Source organism: Cynocephalus volans, chromosome 2, assembly GCF_027409185.1.
Source record: "Cynocephalus volans isolate mCynVol1 chromosome 2, mCynVol1.pri, whole genome shotgun sequence".
Taxonomy (NCBI): Eukaryota; Metazoa; Chordata; class Mammalia; order Dermoptera; family Cynocephalidae; genus Cynocephalus; species Cynocephalus volans.
This window is the reverse complement of record NC_084461.1, coordinates 126,476,423-126,493,934: the sequence shown is the minus strand read 5'-3', so window position 1 is coordinate 126,493,934 and position 17,512 is coordinate 126,476,423. Positions and strand designations below refer to the sequence as shown.

Sequence of the window (17,512 nt, the reverse complement as noted above, 5' to 3'; positions counted from 1 at the left end):
TTCTTATTAAAAGATGGCAATTCCATATGGTTTTCTCATGAGTTCTAACCATCTTGTCATACCCTAGTCCTTTTGGCAATATCATACGGTCACATTTGCAACTAAATGCCATTTTGCATTTATCCATTTCTTCCATTGGTGTTCATTATAGGCCATCATAGTCCTCATATCTGTGTGACAAAAACTCACTTTTTTTCCACTGATGTCTGTAGTATACTTGTCAGCTTTCCATGTTTAGTTCTTATGTGATGTAGCCCAAATGAGTACCTGAAGGGATGCCAAAAGCCTTAGGTTCCAGATTCTTAGGTACTGTTCTATCAATTCGTTTGTTCATTTTTAACTTTCCCTTTTGTCATCTGGAGCTCACAGTTGAGTAGCCTGAACATGTTTCGCATGTGTCCTAATTTGTAAGTGAGAATTTGGGAATACTGTCCTAGGTTCTAGGCTTAATATTACCTTCCACTTACTTAATACTTACATAATGTTTATTCATAAAATCTTCAGTTTTCCTGAAAGAGAAAAGAATGAACATGTATCGAGTGCCTGCGAGATGCAGAAACCATGTACTAGACTTTCTGTATATTGTTTTGACAACATACACAAAGATGATGTCCTTCCCAGTTTACGGATGAGGAAACTGGAGCTCAAAGTAGTAGATACATACCCAAGGTCAAACAAGCTATTAACTGGCACAGCTAGGATCTGAAAAATGTCAGTTTAACTACATATAGGCTCCCCCATCAACCAACTGTCATTGCCTACATGACCTCACCTAGGAGTGAGAAATCCTTTTCACAGGGTTGTTGAGAGGATAAATGAGATTCTGTTGTGAAAGCTTTCTAAAGCTATAATGTACTACAAAGTACTCTTTAAAATTTAAATACCTACACATGTACGCATGCACGTGTGTGTGTATAAAATTGGTTGAGAAACATTATAGAATTAACCTTTCAAATTTTTAAACAATGCGCTCATTTTCCATAAACTAAATATATAAACAACTAGTTGGTCCCTAAAAATAGAAGTCAGGTGACAGAAATTGGCTGAGTGGGGAATAGGAGCATCTTCAGAACAGAAGCCAGGGAAGTTTTTGCTTCCCCAACACATTGCTGTTCTGTTCACTCAGTCCAGGACTTTCCTACTTCTCTGTAAAACTTTGGCCCAAAGCAGCTCCTCTACATTAGTGATAAGTTTCCATTAATCAGGGATGGCTTGTGCCAGACCTACAGAAAAGTAATTTCAGGTTATCCCCTTCTGTTATAGATTTTCAATATGTAGTCAGTCCACTCACCTAAATCCAGTAGGGAATTCAATGCCTTGTGATACAGAAGCCTTTCCAGAAATTCTTGACAGCGTTCAGGAAACTATGTAAAACCCTGGGGCTTCTTACCAGAATTGGGGTGGTGGGAAAGCTGTCCTGTTGACTAAGCCTCTTAGATAAGTAGATGGCTGGAAAAATACAGGAAGGTTCATTTGAAGACAGAATTTAGGGGGAGCTTTTGAGTTTAGGTGCTTAATTACTTAAGGTAACATTTATAAAACAAATTGTCATTCTACAGTTATCACCTTTTAACTTTTATTTCTAAATAGAACAAAAAAGATGTTACTTGATAAATATAATTTCTAACCAGATTGATAACTAAAGTAATCTCTTAAGTTAGTTTCCTCTATGAATTAGTTTAACCATATTTGTAACTGAGATTTAGTACTGTTATTGGCTGAAATAAACAAAAGCATGCAGTAATAAAGGATGATGAAGAAACAACTAACAACCAATCTAAGTTTATTCCTAAATGCCATCTCTTTTAGAGAGAAGTTCAGAGAGAGGTAATGGTATGTTTATGAATGTTAGTGTTCAGGAAATAAACAACACATTTTAGTATGTAGAGTGCCAAAATCAACAGGTTGCTACCATCCTTATTTTCAAAGGTCTGCTTGAGAACACATAACCAGATAAGGAATGGGCAGTCTCTAATTATAAGCAGAAGGCTAGAAATTCTTTTTAACTATATAACACAATTTTGATTCTAAAGTCAGCATGTAAGGTGAAAACTTCTTAGGAAGATACAGCATATTAGATGATTCTGTCATCTAGTATGAAATGCAGTAGCTAATTTTTCCTCCAGCATTGAAGGGATCACTGTTTCATTGGTTTATAAAAATACATCTTTATAAGCAAATGTGGTAAAATGTTAAGAATTGGTGCATATAGGTAAAAAGGTATATATCCATCATACAATTCTTTCAACTTTTCTGAGAGTTTGAAAATTTTCAAAACCACAAATTATATACTATACTTGTTGTGGTGAGAAGTTTGCTAAATGAAAAATGAGACCTAGTAAGAGAAACAGATTTACATTTTTCAGTTTTTTCTTCAGGACATATTTTACTTGAGTGGAGAGAGAAGAATGGTCCTGTTTGTTGAAAGCCTAGTGCTAAATTTGTCCAGTCTTCTTGCAAGCCAACAAGGAAGGTTATAGATAGTAGTGTTTCTGGATCAGTCTTTTCTAAGTCATAAGAAATTGTAGTTTCAGCTAGGATAACATTGGGAATGAAAGATGTAGGACCAAACTCGAAAATTGTAAAAAAAATTTGACTCTAGTAGACGAGATGGGTAGAATTGTAATGAAATTTGATTGAGTTTAGGAAGATACCTATATCAGATCTAAGAATTAGGGAAAAAATTGATGTCCTAAGCAATTAAAGGGGTAAGAGGATCTTTTTGGGGTGATGGAAATATCCTGTCTCTTGATCATGGTGGTAGTTACACACCTTCCATTTAACAAAACTCATAATTTGTACACTTGGAAAATAATGTTATTGTAAATAAGTGATACCTTAATAAAAGTCATTGTAAAAATAAATCCTAAGCAACCATAAATTATAATTTCTAATTGAATTACAACCTCACCATTCTATTTTGGGGACACTTCAAAAGAAATAACCTTATTCTTAAACTTGTATAAATGAATATAGCATTATTTTAATATATTTAGGACATTTATTGCCTGTTAGTACTTGAAGCTGGAGTTGAGTGTGAATATGCTGACTCTGGAGTGAGAACTATATTTTGATATTCCTTCGACGGTCATGACAGTTAAGTCATAACACTCTTTCCTTCCTTCTTCAGCCCTGGAATGAGACCAGACGTAAGCTCCCCTCCATCTAGCTCCTCAGCAGCAACGGGACTACCTCCCAAGCTCTGCCTGGTGTGCTCTGATGAAGCTTCGGGATGTCATTATGGAGTTTTAACTTGCGGAAGCTGTAAAGTATTCTTCAAAAGAGCAGTGGAAGGTAGTGTGTGTTTTGAAGAGTTTTATTTTTCCTCTATTTGGTTCTTATTCCTCAGAGTGGATTTCAAAATTTCCATTATATGCCAAGTCCATTCGAGCCAGATATCAGTAAAGGAGGGAGAGGATGGTGGCTCCTAAGTCCTCCAGTGGGAAGGAGATATTTTTTAAAAAACAACACAAGAAGAACTAGAATAAAAATTAAAAAGTATAAATTGACAGGAGGGAGTTTGGCCAGGGAATATAAGGAAACACTGTAAGAAAGTGCTATCATGTGAAATGATGGCGTTAAGTTTGGGCAAAAACATATGCCCTTTATATTATAGACTCATGGGCCTCAACTTTCATAAGCTAGTTGGTTTCAGAGCCACCAACTATACCAGTCTGGCAAAAATGAGTCACAGTGACATTGTATACATGGATCCAAATATCACATTGCACCCCATGTATATGTACAAATATTATGTGTCAATTAAAAATAAATATAACAGCAGTAACGATAAAAATGAGTGATAGAACCGTGAGGGGAAAAAACATTCATTTCACTCATTTTTTTTTTCTTTCTTTCTATTAAGCCAGGGCACCATCCTAAGTGGTCTAAGTACCATTAAGATCTGATCACTGCCTTCTTGGAGGTCACAGCCTATAAAAGGGAAAGATGAGTTAACAATTATGACGTACAGAGATTATAGTACAGAGGAGGGAGTGATAAACTCTGAGGAGGTCTGGAAATTTCAGAGAAGATGATTTCACTATATGAATGTTGTATTAAAATAAACCTTACCCTTGTTATAGATTCAGAACTGCTGTCAGGGGCAACAGCTCTCTGAAGAAGGAGTTCATGCCGTAGCAAATAATTATTGGAAAGGACCCTAAATGTTTCTAATATTACCAGCGAATCCTCTTAGAAAAAACTATCATGTGATTTAGTTATTTGTAAAGCAGTTTGAAGGCACCATGGCCTGAGTGGATTACCTAAAGCTCTGATTATATTAATTTTTAAAGAAATATTATCTATTCATTCACTATATGAGGATTATTATTTGGCTAGTTTGTGTTTGCATATCCTTGAGAGATAGGTGAGTCATTTTCTTTTGTTTGCATTACTTTTTAATACATTAGTAAATTATAAAATTACTCATGTTACCCCACATAGACCACAAGGATGCACGCTTTGGCCAGTGGTAGTAGCTCCCACCTGTTGACTGGAATCATAAGTAAAGTTATGCCTGCTTAATGCAATGCCCCTAATAAAGTGGATGTTATTTAACACATACCAAAAAGAAGGAAACCTCTTCTTACCTTCACTTTACTTTTTTCAGCACTTTCTTACTGCTTAAGTATTCCCATGCCATAAATGCAATGATAATAGTAACACAGTACTGCTGAACATAATAAATAATATTGACAAATTGACTTTTGAAAGTGAAATTCGGAATGAGACAGTGGAGCCTTAAAATAATATGGGTATTAAAAAAATATTTTTCACTTTCTTCCATTTAACTAAAGTTATTCTTTAAAACAGGGCTACAAGTTCAAGTGCCTACAGGGACCAACTATGTATCATTCTGGCCAAATGTAATACAGTTGGGGGAAGGAGGGCAGGTATTAGAGAGTGCATACATGTCCTACCTAAAAGCATCCAAATGCAATTAAAACAAAAAACAAAGTTAAACATACCTCCCAAGTGTAACACTATTTCAGGCCATATGCCCTTTGTGCTTAATCACTGCTTTAAAACATTTGTTTAAATCACTGCTTACTTGTTTTTAGGTAAAATTTAATTGAAGTAAAGTATTTCAGTGAAGTGTGATGGTTAGATTACATGATGAAAATAAGAAAAGGTTTAAATATGGAATATGTTAAGTAAATCACTTTGCTCTGTTTACTCCTTTATTAGGAAAAAGGCCCTTTCTAGTTCTAAAATTCTGCAATCTTTTATACAGTTATAAAGATGTAGCTTGTATGGTTTGCATCATACACTCCGCACTCCATTTTTAACACCTCTTAGAAGTTATAGGTTATCTCCCCAAATTGGTGTAGTATAATAAATACCCAAACATTAAGCTGTTCTTAAAGTCTACATAACTTTTTCTTATTTACTGTCCATGCAACCCATATCAAGGATAGATATTTTGTTATTTTTTTACTCATTACTCTGGTAGTCGCTTCTTTTTTCCTGTAACCTTTTTCTTTAATAATAACAATGTGAAAACTAATGTATTAGTTTCCTATGGCTGCCATAACAAATTACCACAAACTAGATGGCTTAAAACAACAGAAATATATTGTTTCTGGAAGCTCAGAGTCCAAAATCAAGGTGTTGGCAGGGATGGTTCCTTCTGTAGGCACTGAGAAAGGGTATGTACCATGCCCCTCTCACAGTTTCTGGCAGTTGCCAGCAATCTTTGGCATTCCTTGGCTTGCAGATGTATCACTCCAGTCTCTGCCTCCATTGTCACACAAAATCTTCTCCCTGTCTTTGTCCAAATTTCCTTCTTCTTAATAAGTTTTAATATTCTATAATAGTGCTAGGTGTCTAATAATTTATTATATATTTTCATATGGCTAGAGGAGAGGAGTTCAGATGTTCTCATCACAAAGAAATGATAAATGCAATGATGGACATGTTAATTAGCCTGATTTGATCATCACGCAGTATATACATGTATCAAAATATTACTCTGTACCCCACATATATGTATAAAATTAAACAGCAAATTTCCCTCTTTTTATAAAGACACAAGTCATTGGATTATAGCCCACCCTAATTCAATATATCGTCATGTTAATTTGATTACATCTACAAAGACCCTATTTCCAAATAAGGTCATAGTCACAGATACCAGGGGTTAGGACTTGAACACAATGACTAACATTCCAGGAACAAGAGCATCACCAAGAAACTTGCATGTTTCATAGTAATGAAATAGAAATAATGTAGTTCTTACTCCTGTCTATATCTTTCTCCTAAAATTGCATTTACTCAAAGTCCCATCACCAGTAGGTAATTGAACTAGTAATGGCCCTTTTTTTCCATTCAGATACCATAAAATTCACCTTTTTAAAATGTATGATTCAGTGGGTTTTAGTATATAGGCAAATCCATAGAGACAGAAAGAAAGGGCTGGGGATAGTGGGGAATGAGGAATAATTGCTAGTGGGTATAGGTACTTTTTGGAGTGATGAAAACATTCTAAAATTATGTAATGATGATGGTTGGGAGTCACTTTTCTGCATACAGAAAAGAACTGTGGGTAGCTCCATTTCTTTCTATGTATACGAGGTCAATAATCACTTTTTTTTTCCTGAGTCCCTTTTTCTTATATTCCCTTTGCCCAAAAGTGCATGTAATCATTGTTGGAAGGTCACAATGGAGATAGGCATACTTTCCCTTAATTTATGTGTCAAGTGCTCTGTTTTATATATATATAAATTATATATTATACCATTTAATAAATGGCTCTGTGAGCTCTTAGATGCCATTATGATTTGTACTTGATAGACTAGGCAAGTGAGGCTCAGAGAATTTCAGTGGCAGAGCTGGGATTTAAACACAGCTGTGTCCAGACCAGGTCTTAAACTCATTACTACACTGACTCCCTAAACTCTTGTCATCTGGCAGTTTATAATCTAGTTCAATACTGAGATAAAAGTAATCATAAGGGAAGTAAATAATAGCTGGCATTACTGAGTGCTTAGAATGTGTTAGGTACTATTGTAAGAACAGCCTACATAATTACCTCTTAACTTTTGCAGAATCCTAGCAAAGTAGGTGCTAATTTTCCAACTTTACTTATAAGGAAACAGAGACTCGGAAAAATTAATGAACATTACTGAGATCACACAGGTAGGAAATATAGCTGGGACTGAGATCAGGGGCTTCCTGGTACCTCCCCCCAACCCAGTGTTCTTTCCACTATACCATACTGCTATTGAGAGCAGATATAGAAAGAAGCTGAAGCTCATAGTCACAGTATACATTTGATCCTCAGACACTTCAAATAGGATATACAGCCTGCATGTTCTACATGCCCTTTGTCTTGTTGCCCATTTCCTGTACCACTATGATGATCTTGCTCACGTCTATGCATCACTGCTCTATTCATTTATTAATTTTTCTTGGCTTACCTTTTTTAACTACTTAAATTCATTTTTTTTTAAAAAAGTTACTATCCCTACTGTATTAGTAATGTGTGGCTCTGTAAAAAAAAAACAAACAAAAAAAACCTCCAAAGTTAGTGGCTTAAGGCAATAAACATTTATTACATCATACAATTTCTGAGAGTTACAAATCTGGAAGGAGCTTAGCTGGGTGGTCCCATGACTCTCATGAGGTTACATTTAGGTTATTGGTGGAGGCTACAATCATCTGAAGTCCTGATTGGGGCTGGAGAATCCACATCCAAGCTCATTCATCCTCATTATGTTGGCCTCCTTTAGGGCTACTCTCAACATAGCAGCTGGCTTCCCTGGAACAAATGATCCAAGAGAGAGTGACTAATGTGGAACCATAATGTCTTTTATAACATATTCAGATATGACATACCATTACTTCTGCCATATTTTATAGGTTACACAGATCAATCTTGATATAGTATGGAAAGGGATGACATAAAATTGTATAAAATTTCTTTGTATTGTAACTGCTTCAACTATGGATGCATTTGTTTTTCCTACTTTTTTGCTTTATAGAGGATAGAATTATTGGGTTACTGCTTCCATTTCATGTCTGCAGAAGCTAGGAAACTTATAGGATACATAAAGAAATTGAAACAGCTGGTATAGACATTTGACATTAGAGAGAAGCTCTGGAACAAAGATAAATAACAGCCCGTTAGTCAACTGTAAGCCTGTTCTTCACAAGTAAAGAAGTGAACCTGATACCGTTAACCATCTACCCAAAACTAGTATTTAAAGAACAGTCATTTATCACATTAGGAAAAAGTGAATGTAGTTTGTTTTCATCTAAGTCAAATCTTAGGATGTCCTGGGTATAAAGGATCTTTTCCCAGAAATCAGATCTAGGTATATTCAACCTAATGAGTTGATAATTATCATTTTTCTCTTCTCTTTGAATGTGATTTATTCTTGAGAATTGTCCTGCAGTCATGTGAAGACAATCCCCTCTCGTGTAAGGTATACAGACTCTTAGTTATCTAGTGTATTTAGTTAGACATGCTGGTCTTGCGTAGGAGACTTTTCTTCCAGTTTTTGCTAGGACAGCAGATCTTCAGATAGTTTTTTTCAACATTCAATAACCAGATTCAAAGAAGACTTCAAGAATGTTCATTTGGAGGTAGGGGAGACTTTTAGTCTTTTCTTTATAAATTTTCCTTGCAAATTTTTTCCAGGAGAGAACTGCAGTTCTACTTTTTAACACATTATTTACCACTGAGTACCAGAAGATTTTAGACAGTAACAATTTTTAAATTAATATTTGAAGTCAAAGGTGAATTCAAACATCCTGATATTCTAAAAGTATATAAAATGATAGTCTCTGTAAGGTCTTACAATAGTTAGTTTTCCAAGTCTGTGATTCACCTAGCCAGTTGCTGGCAACCTTAACATTCACATTAAATGTTTCTGTTTACCTGTCACTTCATTTAAAATTGGGAGGAGGGGCACATTTTATTTGCATATGGTGGCATAATGTTGAATTAAAGTCATTTTCCCTTTGGGACTCCCACAGTATTTTTAAACCAGTTTCCTCTTTCATTAGTCATCTTTAGCATTAGGTCAGAAGTCATCATTAAATAGTGATTACAGACATCTTCTGTAACTGTTAAAGGAAGAACTATTTAAAGCACAGTTTATCAAAAGGGTAGTTACTCTTGGTGGGTACTGACTAGAATTGGGCACAAAGGGGGTTTGTGAGGTATAATTCTATTTCTTGATCTGAGGGTTGATTACATGGAGATCACTCAGTTTGTGAAAATGTTTTAAGTGGTACACATGATTTGTGTACTTTTATATATGTATACTGGAGTAAATATTTTTTAATGAATTATTTTCAGTTTGTTGAACAGAAAGACTTTTATTTTTATCTTTTTTTTTAGTTGATCTCTCAACTTTGTAATGACAATGTAGGCAAGTACACTGGTACCTTCCTTAATTCATGCCTTTAGGCCTTGGCTATGTTCCACCCAACACAAAAAAGGAAAGTAGCTCTCCATAAGAGAGCTACACTTTAAGATCTGTGAAATTTTAATAGTGGTTTTTATTCCATATAGGACAACACAATTATCTTTGTGCTGGAAGAAATGACTGTATCATTGATAAAATTCGAAGAAAAAACTGCCCAGCATGCCGCTATCGAAAATGTCTTCAGGCTGGAATGAACCTAGAAGGTAATGTAAATACCTAAAAGGAGTTGTTTGTCTCTGTATCATATAAAAATGTGTAATTTTACTTTTTAAGATATAAGTAAGCAGACATAATAATTTAATCATTATATATGTGCTTGACTAGCATAATTATATATTATTGCCCAGTAAAAATAGGAACTTTTTTCATGAATATGTGAAATTCTGTTTATTCACCAGCTTTTGCTATACACACTGAATTCAGAACAGCCAGACTATATACTAAGAAAGAAAACTGTGTAATAATGAAACTTACATAACTTGAAGCAACTTTACTTCTCTCCTTTTTGTCTTATTCCTTTTTTCAGCCTCAAAACTATTCCCTAGGGTTGGAAATGTTTCTGTATCATACATATTTACATGTCCATTTTCCTGTCTCTTGCCTTTTAAAAACTCCCCTTTTACTTGCAGATATGTTTTATTACAGATCTGCAAAGAGAAAAAACTCCTCAAGGAGGCATTGGTTGGGTTTAGTTTTTGTTTTGTTTTTCAAGTAAAGAAGACATCTGAAACTAGTTACAAATCAGAGTTTCAGATCCCTGTTTATATAACAAGCTGTATAATTAATATTGATCTCATCATTAAAAAACCTTCCTCTGAAAAAAGTTCGGAATTCTGCTCTAGTTGAAACTATAAGTTCTATGAAGGAGGTGGTGGTGATCTAATAACCCGTGTGCTTAGTATTTGCTACGATGGTAGCACTTTCATTCATCAAGCATTCACCAACAAGGCAGTCACTAGACGTAAAAATGAATAAAATAATGCCTGTATTCAAGGAGTTTACTATCTAGTTAGGTTACAGAGTCAATCACGTAATAGCATGGCGCACCACAAAACAATAGAGAGCCACAGGAGCAAGAGAAAGGTGACCTAATTATGTCTCTGGAAGAAGTAACATTGATTTTTAAATCTAGAAGCTGAGTAGGAATCCGATGTAAAACAATGACAGAAACATGATCAGACTTGTATTTTAGAAAGACTGATCCTGTATAGAGAGACAAATTAAATGACTAAGGAGTAATCAAGATAAGAGATGATGATATTGAGAGAGAACAGAAACCAGGTGGTTCTTTTGATGGAGACTAACTGTTGGTGCTATTAGCACACACTGTGTGCGTATGTGCTATTAAATAAAAAGTAGATTTATGGGTATCACTATAAAGAATCTAATTACCCAACCACACACAAAACTTTATGTAAGTATGACCAGATTGTAAACTTGACTGCAGAGTGCTAACATGTTAAACATTGATTTCAATAAAATGACAGCTGCCCACTTTCTTATAGGTGTTCCAAAAGATATACAGATTAATTACAAATTCATTTGCTTTCAGTGCCACAAGAGGTGGGGTATTTTTGTTATAAAAACAACATGGTTATTCCTTATTTTCTTACATACCAAATCTCTGCCCAGATTTTACTCAATTTCATTTTGCTGCTCTCTGAACTCTTAAGTATGTAATATACCTTAACCATTTAAATATGTTAAGGCACTTGAGTTTTTAGTTTACTACTTTTCTCTATCCTCTGTTTTTATCTCAGATATTTTGTACTTAGAAATAGGTTTTGAATAAAGCTCAAAGGACAAACCCAAATAAAATTCTATCATACCACTAATATAGAACGGTTGCTTACCCAGTAACATTTTTCGATGCTTTCCCAAATACACATCAAGGTTAAGATCTTTGGAGCTGTAAGCCTATAACGCTTCTCTGGGCAATTCCTCCCCCATCCAAGGTATAAGGGAATTCTTTATTCAAAAGATCTATCAACTAGAAAGTAATGATTCTGATGAACTAGATTGCTAAGTTTGTCCTATTTCTCATCCCTCTTGCAAACAGTTTAATATCAACTGCAGTGTCCTTTGCCCTTCCTTACCTCACTGGAAGATGAGGAAGGCAGGGAGAGACATCTTATTTTCTCTGTATTACCAAGTATTCCATCTCTGCCATTTCTAGTTGGATCTTTTGTTGAAAGTCTGTCAGAATTTTTTTCTTGAATGAATAAAATTTAAGCATATACTTAATTTGAGCTGCAATTTCTCAAAATACTGTATTAGAAAACAACCAATAGTATGCTTTTATAAGTTGTCAATATAAGATATCAGAATAGTGGGGAAATTAGCATTTGTCAAGAGTTACTAGATGTTAGGCTTTGATAAACATTATTTTACTGAAAGAGGTTATTTTTGACCCTCATATTATTAAAAACACCTAAGAGCAGGTCCAAGATTAACCTTATATTCATTTTTTGTACTACATGGTAGAACAGAGTTCTAGTCTGTCATTTCATAATATATTAGATGTTAGGCAGCACATATCATGTATTTGATAATCTATTTATACTTGTAGATAAATTGAAAGAAAGGCTTAAAAGATCTAAATTCTTAAGGTGTGTGGCAGGGGTGGGGAGGGGTTAGTGTGAAAGCCTTATTTTTCTTTTGAATTAATCCCAGTATGTTAAAACCTTTATTTGGAATAGGTATGTATGTGTGCCAGAAATATTTGGCAGGCCATAATACATAAGAACGATATAGATGAGCCATGTGTTTCACGCTTTTTTTTTTTTTTTACAATCTTTAGAAATATTCTCTTGTTCACCTGAGTGCTTCTCCTAAGCCCAGCATTTCTGATGATAGCCTTAAAGAAGCAGTGAGCTAGCTCTCTCAGAGCCCAATTCTCTCTGCAAATGTAACTTAATACTTCAAGTGGTGTATTTTGATACTTTTGTTCCATACCAAGTAAATCTCAAGGTTTATTTTAAGGCAGCCTTCTTCACTGCTTAAAGAGCCTGCCATTTAAGAACAAATAAGTTTTTTAGTGATGATCCTAAGCATTTTATACTCATTTCAAGGTACATTATAATCATTCCAAAGTGCAGTTTTATTTTTGTAAAAACAGTCAAATGGAACTTATAGGCAAGGCAAGCAAGCTACAGTATTATCAGATTTCTTACCTTGTATTATTTTATTATTATTAGCATATTTAAAATTTACTTTAAATAATATTAGCATGTTCTCATAATTGAGTGCTAATATGTTTTAAACTAAATAAGATTTCTTTATTAAGGAGGAAGTGGAGTTACCAGATTCATGAACACTTCTGTAGAAAACGAATACTAACTGCTAACCTACTGAATGGTCCAGTGAGTCAGGAATTTATAGAGTAAAATTTTATTAACTAAATTGCTTGAAAATAATGATTGCTTAACTAAATCATTCTATTAACAAACCCTTGCTGAAGATATTTTGGAAATGTATTAATACTATTTATTGCTCTAATCAGTACAACACAATTGGCTTCACTAACACTTTTTGAGCTTTATTCAAAAGCATCAGTGCTCTCATTTAGGACTATAAATTAATAGTAAGAAATTTAATTATACACTGAGTCACAAAAAATTATTTTTAAAAATCTTCCAGTTTGACATCCTTTTGTTTTTGTTCTAACATGCAGTGTAGAAACATGCATTCTAGACCATTTAATATTGTGGTTAATTGAGGTTTTTTACAGTTCTATTTCAATGTATTGATTTGGAGCATGCATGTTCTCTTTTACATCGTCAACAAAGCATTCCATGATTTGGGATCTGGGTTTCAGTGAGATACTTTTGGTTGTTTAAAGGGTTTCTTTCTGTATAGGAGCTCTTCCTTTTCTAAATTTTATCTCTTCTCTATAGAGTTTTACTATCTGCATCTAAAATAGTCTAAAAACATATTCTCCTACAAGTTGAGGTAATGATAGCTCTTATGTGGTATTTACTGTGTGCCAGAACTGTTCTAAGCATTTTACATATTTTAACTGATTTACTTCTCACAGCAACCCTATGAGGTGTAGAGATTAATATTACGCACATTTTACAGAAGAGGAAACTAAGCCATGGAGAAACTTGCACAGATACCCAGCTACAAAATGGCAGAACAAGGATTTAAATCCAAACATGCTTGTTTCAGATTTGTGCTTGTTACTGCTATACTATACCATGCTTCCAAGAGAGCGTGATAAACTAAATTAGAATAGTTGTCATGATCCTGTTCTCTGTTTTGAAATGTTCACTTAAAATTCTTAAATTTCTCAGTACCCCATTCAACAAAGAATACAGTACAGTGAGACTGGAACCATTCTATTCAATGTAAACAACAGGCTTTTTTTCTGTTCTAACACTGGACATTGAGATATAGTTCCCTCCACGATATCTGTCCTCCACAAACTATGTGTTTGTCATTTTAGAGACAAAGTATCTAATAATTATCTTAAAAGGTGATTTATATTTAATTTTCTCTTTACAAAATGCTTTGTATCCGTGATAACTGAGGCAGGTACATTTCTTCTTTCATAATTACATTCCTTGCCATTCTTGGCACTCTGAGTACTTTCTCTTTAAGAGAATAATGTAATTCTTATTTAGTCACTAAAACAAATAACTTCAGGGAAAAACAACTCTACAGAATCCATACTGTAATTTGATTATACTGTTCTATACAAAGAGCTAAAACTTTATTTACTTTATATATAATATGAAAATGGATGCTTTAGTTTTATAGAGTCATCAGCATAAATCTCCCTCTTAAAAGGGAAATTTCCCACTGATAAATTATGTAGAGAAATGTAGTTTTTCTTTTCATCTCCCCAAATGTCTTCTCCCCAAAAGTAGTATCTATCACGTAAAGGTAAAAAGTGGACTTTACTGTTGTTAGAATTAATACAATGTTTCGCACATAACCTGCTATGTCATCTTCCTATCCTGATAAGAAGGGGGCTTTGTACAAGTGTATAAATAATGTGGCTCTCTAATTATATATACTACCATAATTTAGATCAACCCTAAACCACAGATCGTAATCTGCTATTACAAGCTTAAACAGATTCTTTCTTTCATTTGATAATAAAAGTAATTTGTCTTATATAACCAATGAAATTTTCACATTTAGAGTGGAAGTGAGACAAAAATCAATGTGAATGGGTTCCTGTTGATTTTTTGCTTTCAGGAAAAAAAACAACCTTTTTTTCTCTTCCATGTTGCTTTATCATGATTGCTAAATAAATATTTCTCTTCCTTCATTAAGTTTCAGAAATTAAAGATACCTGTTGAATAACTATGTAGCCCAGACCTTCCCATTACAAAATTCATTTCAGTGTATTTTTTTAATACCTGCAGCTCGAAAAACAAAGAAAAAAATAAAAGGAATTCAGCAGACCACTACAGGAGTCTCACAAGAAACTTCTGAAAATCCTACTAACAGAACAGTAGTTCCTGCATCATTACAACTCACCCCTACCCTGGTGTCACTGTTGGAGGTCATTGAACCTGAGGTGATATATGCAGGATATGATAGCTCTGTTCCAGATACAACTTGGAGGATCATGTCCACACTCAACATGTTAGGTGGGCGGCAAGTGGTTGCAGCAGTGAAATGGGCGAAGGCAATACCAGGTAAGATGCAAAGAGGGGCAGAGCTACAGTGTAAACCTTTGTATTTTGTGGAATAAAAACACTCTGGCTCTTTATAATCCTGATCCTATGGTGTATCTTGTTTCTCTTACTCAGTTTTGGGTACTAAGAAGCGGGGCGCAAGCGAGGAGTCTATAATAAAACTTTACATTGCTCCTTTCAGACCATTACCCATATCATAGTAATTTCAGAAAGGATGATGTAATGTAAGAACTAGAGTTACAAGACTTGCTCAAAATTCCTTTTGTACGGGGCCGACCCCATGGCTCACTCGGGAGAGTGCAGCGCTGGGAGCGCAGCAGCGCTCCCGCCACAGGTTCAGATCCTATATAGGGATGGCCGGTGCACAGTGCAGGCGACACCAAGCCAAGGGTTCCGATCCCCTTACCAGTAACAACAACAACAAAAAATTCCTTTTATACTGAAGTCTAGGGGAAGAAAATGTGTAATATTTCTACAAATTCCACTTGTTTCCCATCCAAGTACTAACCAGGTCTGACCCTGCTTAGCTTCTGAGATCAGATGAGATCAAGCACATTCAGGGTGGTATGGCCGTACACCACATTCCATTTTGTTTTCCTTCAGTATGTCACTTTTATAAATCACGTTGTTTGTAAAACTGGTAATCGTCAGATATGTTGACTCTTTGTCAAAATGTACTAAAGTAAAATTATTTTAACTTTTCACTAAATGAAATGCTACACATTGAATTTAAATTTTAATCTAATTTTTAAGATGGTTTTAAATGAAAGTTTTCCTGTTGGAATGTTCACACAAATAACTAAGGACAGAACAAGAATAGGTAACCTGACCCTCTGTTATCAAGGGAGAAAGAGGTAAGTATTAGGGCAAGTTTTTAAGTTGAAATTCATTGATTAATGTCCTAAGCTAGAACGCTTGGCTTTCTATATTACTGTTAAGTTCATGTTTACTTAAATAGGCAACTGGTGACAAAAACTGGCTACTCTGAGTTTTCTTACATTAAATTCTGTTAGAAAGCACTGAGAGCTTGTGTCTTAATATGTCAGATGACAAAGGAAAACTGTTCACTTGTGTCTCATTTTCTTTACCTGTTAGGAATCCCCCAAAACAAAGCTAATTGATCAAACTGCCCTTTGGCAGTTCCCATAGAGATGATCTTCTCTTTGGCAATTAAAGTACTGCCTCACACCTTTATTTCTCTTAATTCAGGATTCAGAAACTTGCACCTGGATGACCAAATGACCCTACTGCAATACTCATGGATGTTTCTCATGGCATTTGCCCTGGGGTGGAGATCATATAGACAATCAAGTGCAAACCTGCTGTGTTTTGCTCCTGATCTGATTATTAATGAGTAAGTCATATGTGAGTCATTTTCCCTGTATTCACAGGATATTTTTAACCAGCTGATGTTTTCCTGATTGACTGCTATTGTGAAAACTAGGACTGAATCAATCCTACCAGGTCTCTAGGAACTGGGCAAACTTGAAATAGAGTTGTTTATCAATACTTGGGACAGGCCAACTATAAGGTAGAGCAAATGTGCATGTGTCATTATTACTGTCCCAGGGCATGTTTAAGGATATTTTTAAACAGTGGGCATCTCTGGGGTCAGTAAAGTCTCTGGCAAGTAACGAGGAATCTTACTGTGATACTGTTTTAATTATATAATCTTATTCTAGAAAGGAAAAGGTGCATAATAAAACTCCTATGGATTCAGTAGAATCACAGATGAGAACATCAGGCTGAGGGAGAGGAGGTATGGATACAGAGATGAGGTATCTCTTTGCATGGCAAGGCTCACTCAATGTCTATGGCTTAGAATATTGAGAATGGACCAATTAAGCATTAAGACTATAAATCAACTATTTTCTTATCCTCCAGGCCTATGTCTCTATCTGTGAAGTATTTCAGATGCCTATTCCCCCTTACCTCATTGCAGTTGTTTCCTCAGTAGTTTTCATCTCCAATGTATCCTTCACTGTGCTGGCTAATGTTTCCTTCCTCAAGCACAGTTCTGATCGTATCATGTATCTCCCCAACACGCAGATGTCTTCAGTATCACCTCACTGATCACCCAGTGCATACCCAGCATGGTTTCAGGCTTTCCAGGCCTCACTTTCTTTCTCTTTCTCCTTCACACAAATCTTTGCTCCCACTCAGCTGATCCATTCTTCAAACATACCTTCAGTTCATGGTGTTCACATCACCAGATTCATGACCTCTCTGCTCTATATCCCTAGTTCTTCTCATTTTCTACCTGTAACACTACTTTTTGTGCCCATAGCTTATCTCCTTTATTAGAATGTAAACAGGGAGTACACACATATACCCATGGTCTGAGAAGAGTAAAAAATGAAGATTTGTGTCTATGTGAAAAAAGATGGAGATTTCCTTAATTGTGAGCTCTGGGTGTTATTGATA

The 17,512-nt window shown here is 35.0% G+C and overlaps 1 protein-coding gene across 5 annotated transcripts in view; it reads left to right on the top strand.

Annotated features, from left to right (window-relative positions):
- Positions 1-17,512, top strand: part of NR3C1 (nuclear receptor subfamily 3 group C member 1) — a 108,741-nt gene that overhangs the window by 76,687 nt on the left and 14,542 nt on the right. For 4 of the 5 annotated variants that reach the window (XM_063085340.1, XM_063085339.1, XM_063085338.1 and 1 more), the window contains exons 3-6: positions 3,131-3,297; positions 9,524-9,640; positions 14,813-15,088; positions 16,298-16,442. In XM_063085340.1, coding sequence (XP_062941410.1) covers positions 3,131-3,297; positions 9,524-9,640; positions 14,813-15,088; positions 16,298-16,442 — 705 coding nt within the window. The remainder of the gene's footprint in view (positions 1-3,130; positions 3,298-9,523; positions 9,641-14,812; positions 15,089-16,297; positions 16,443-17,512) is intronic. The other variant, XM_063085342.1, reaches the window with a different exon arrangement.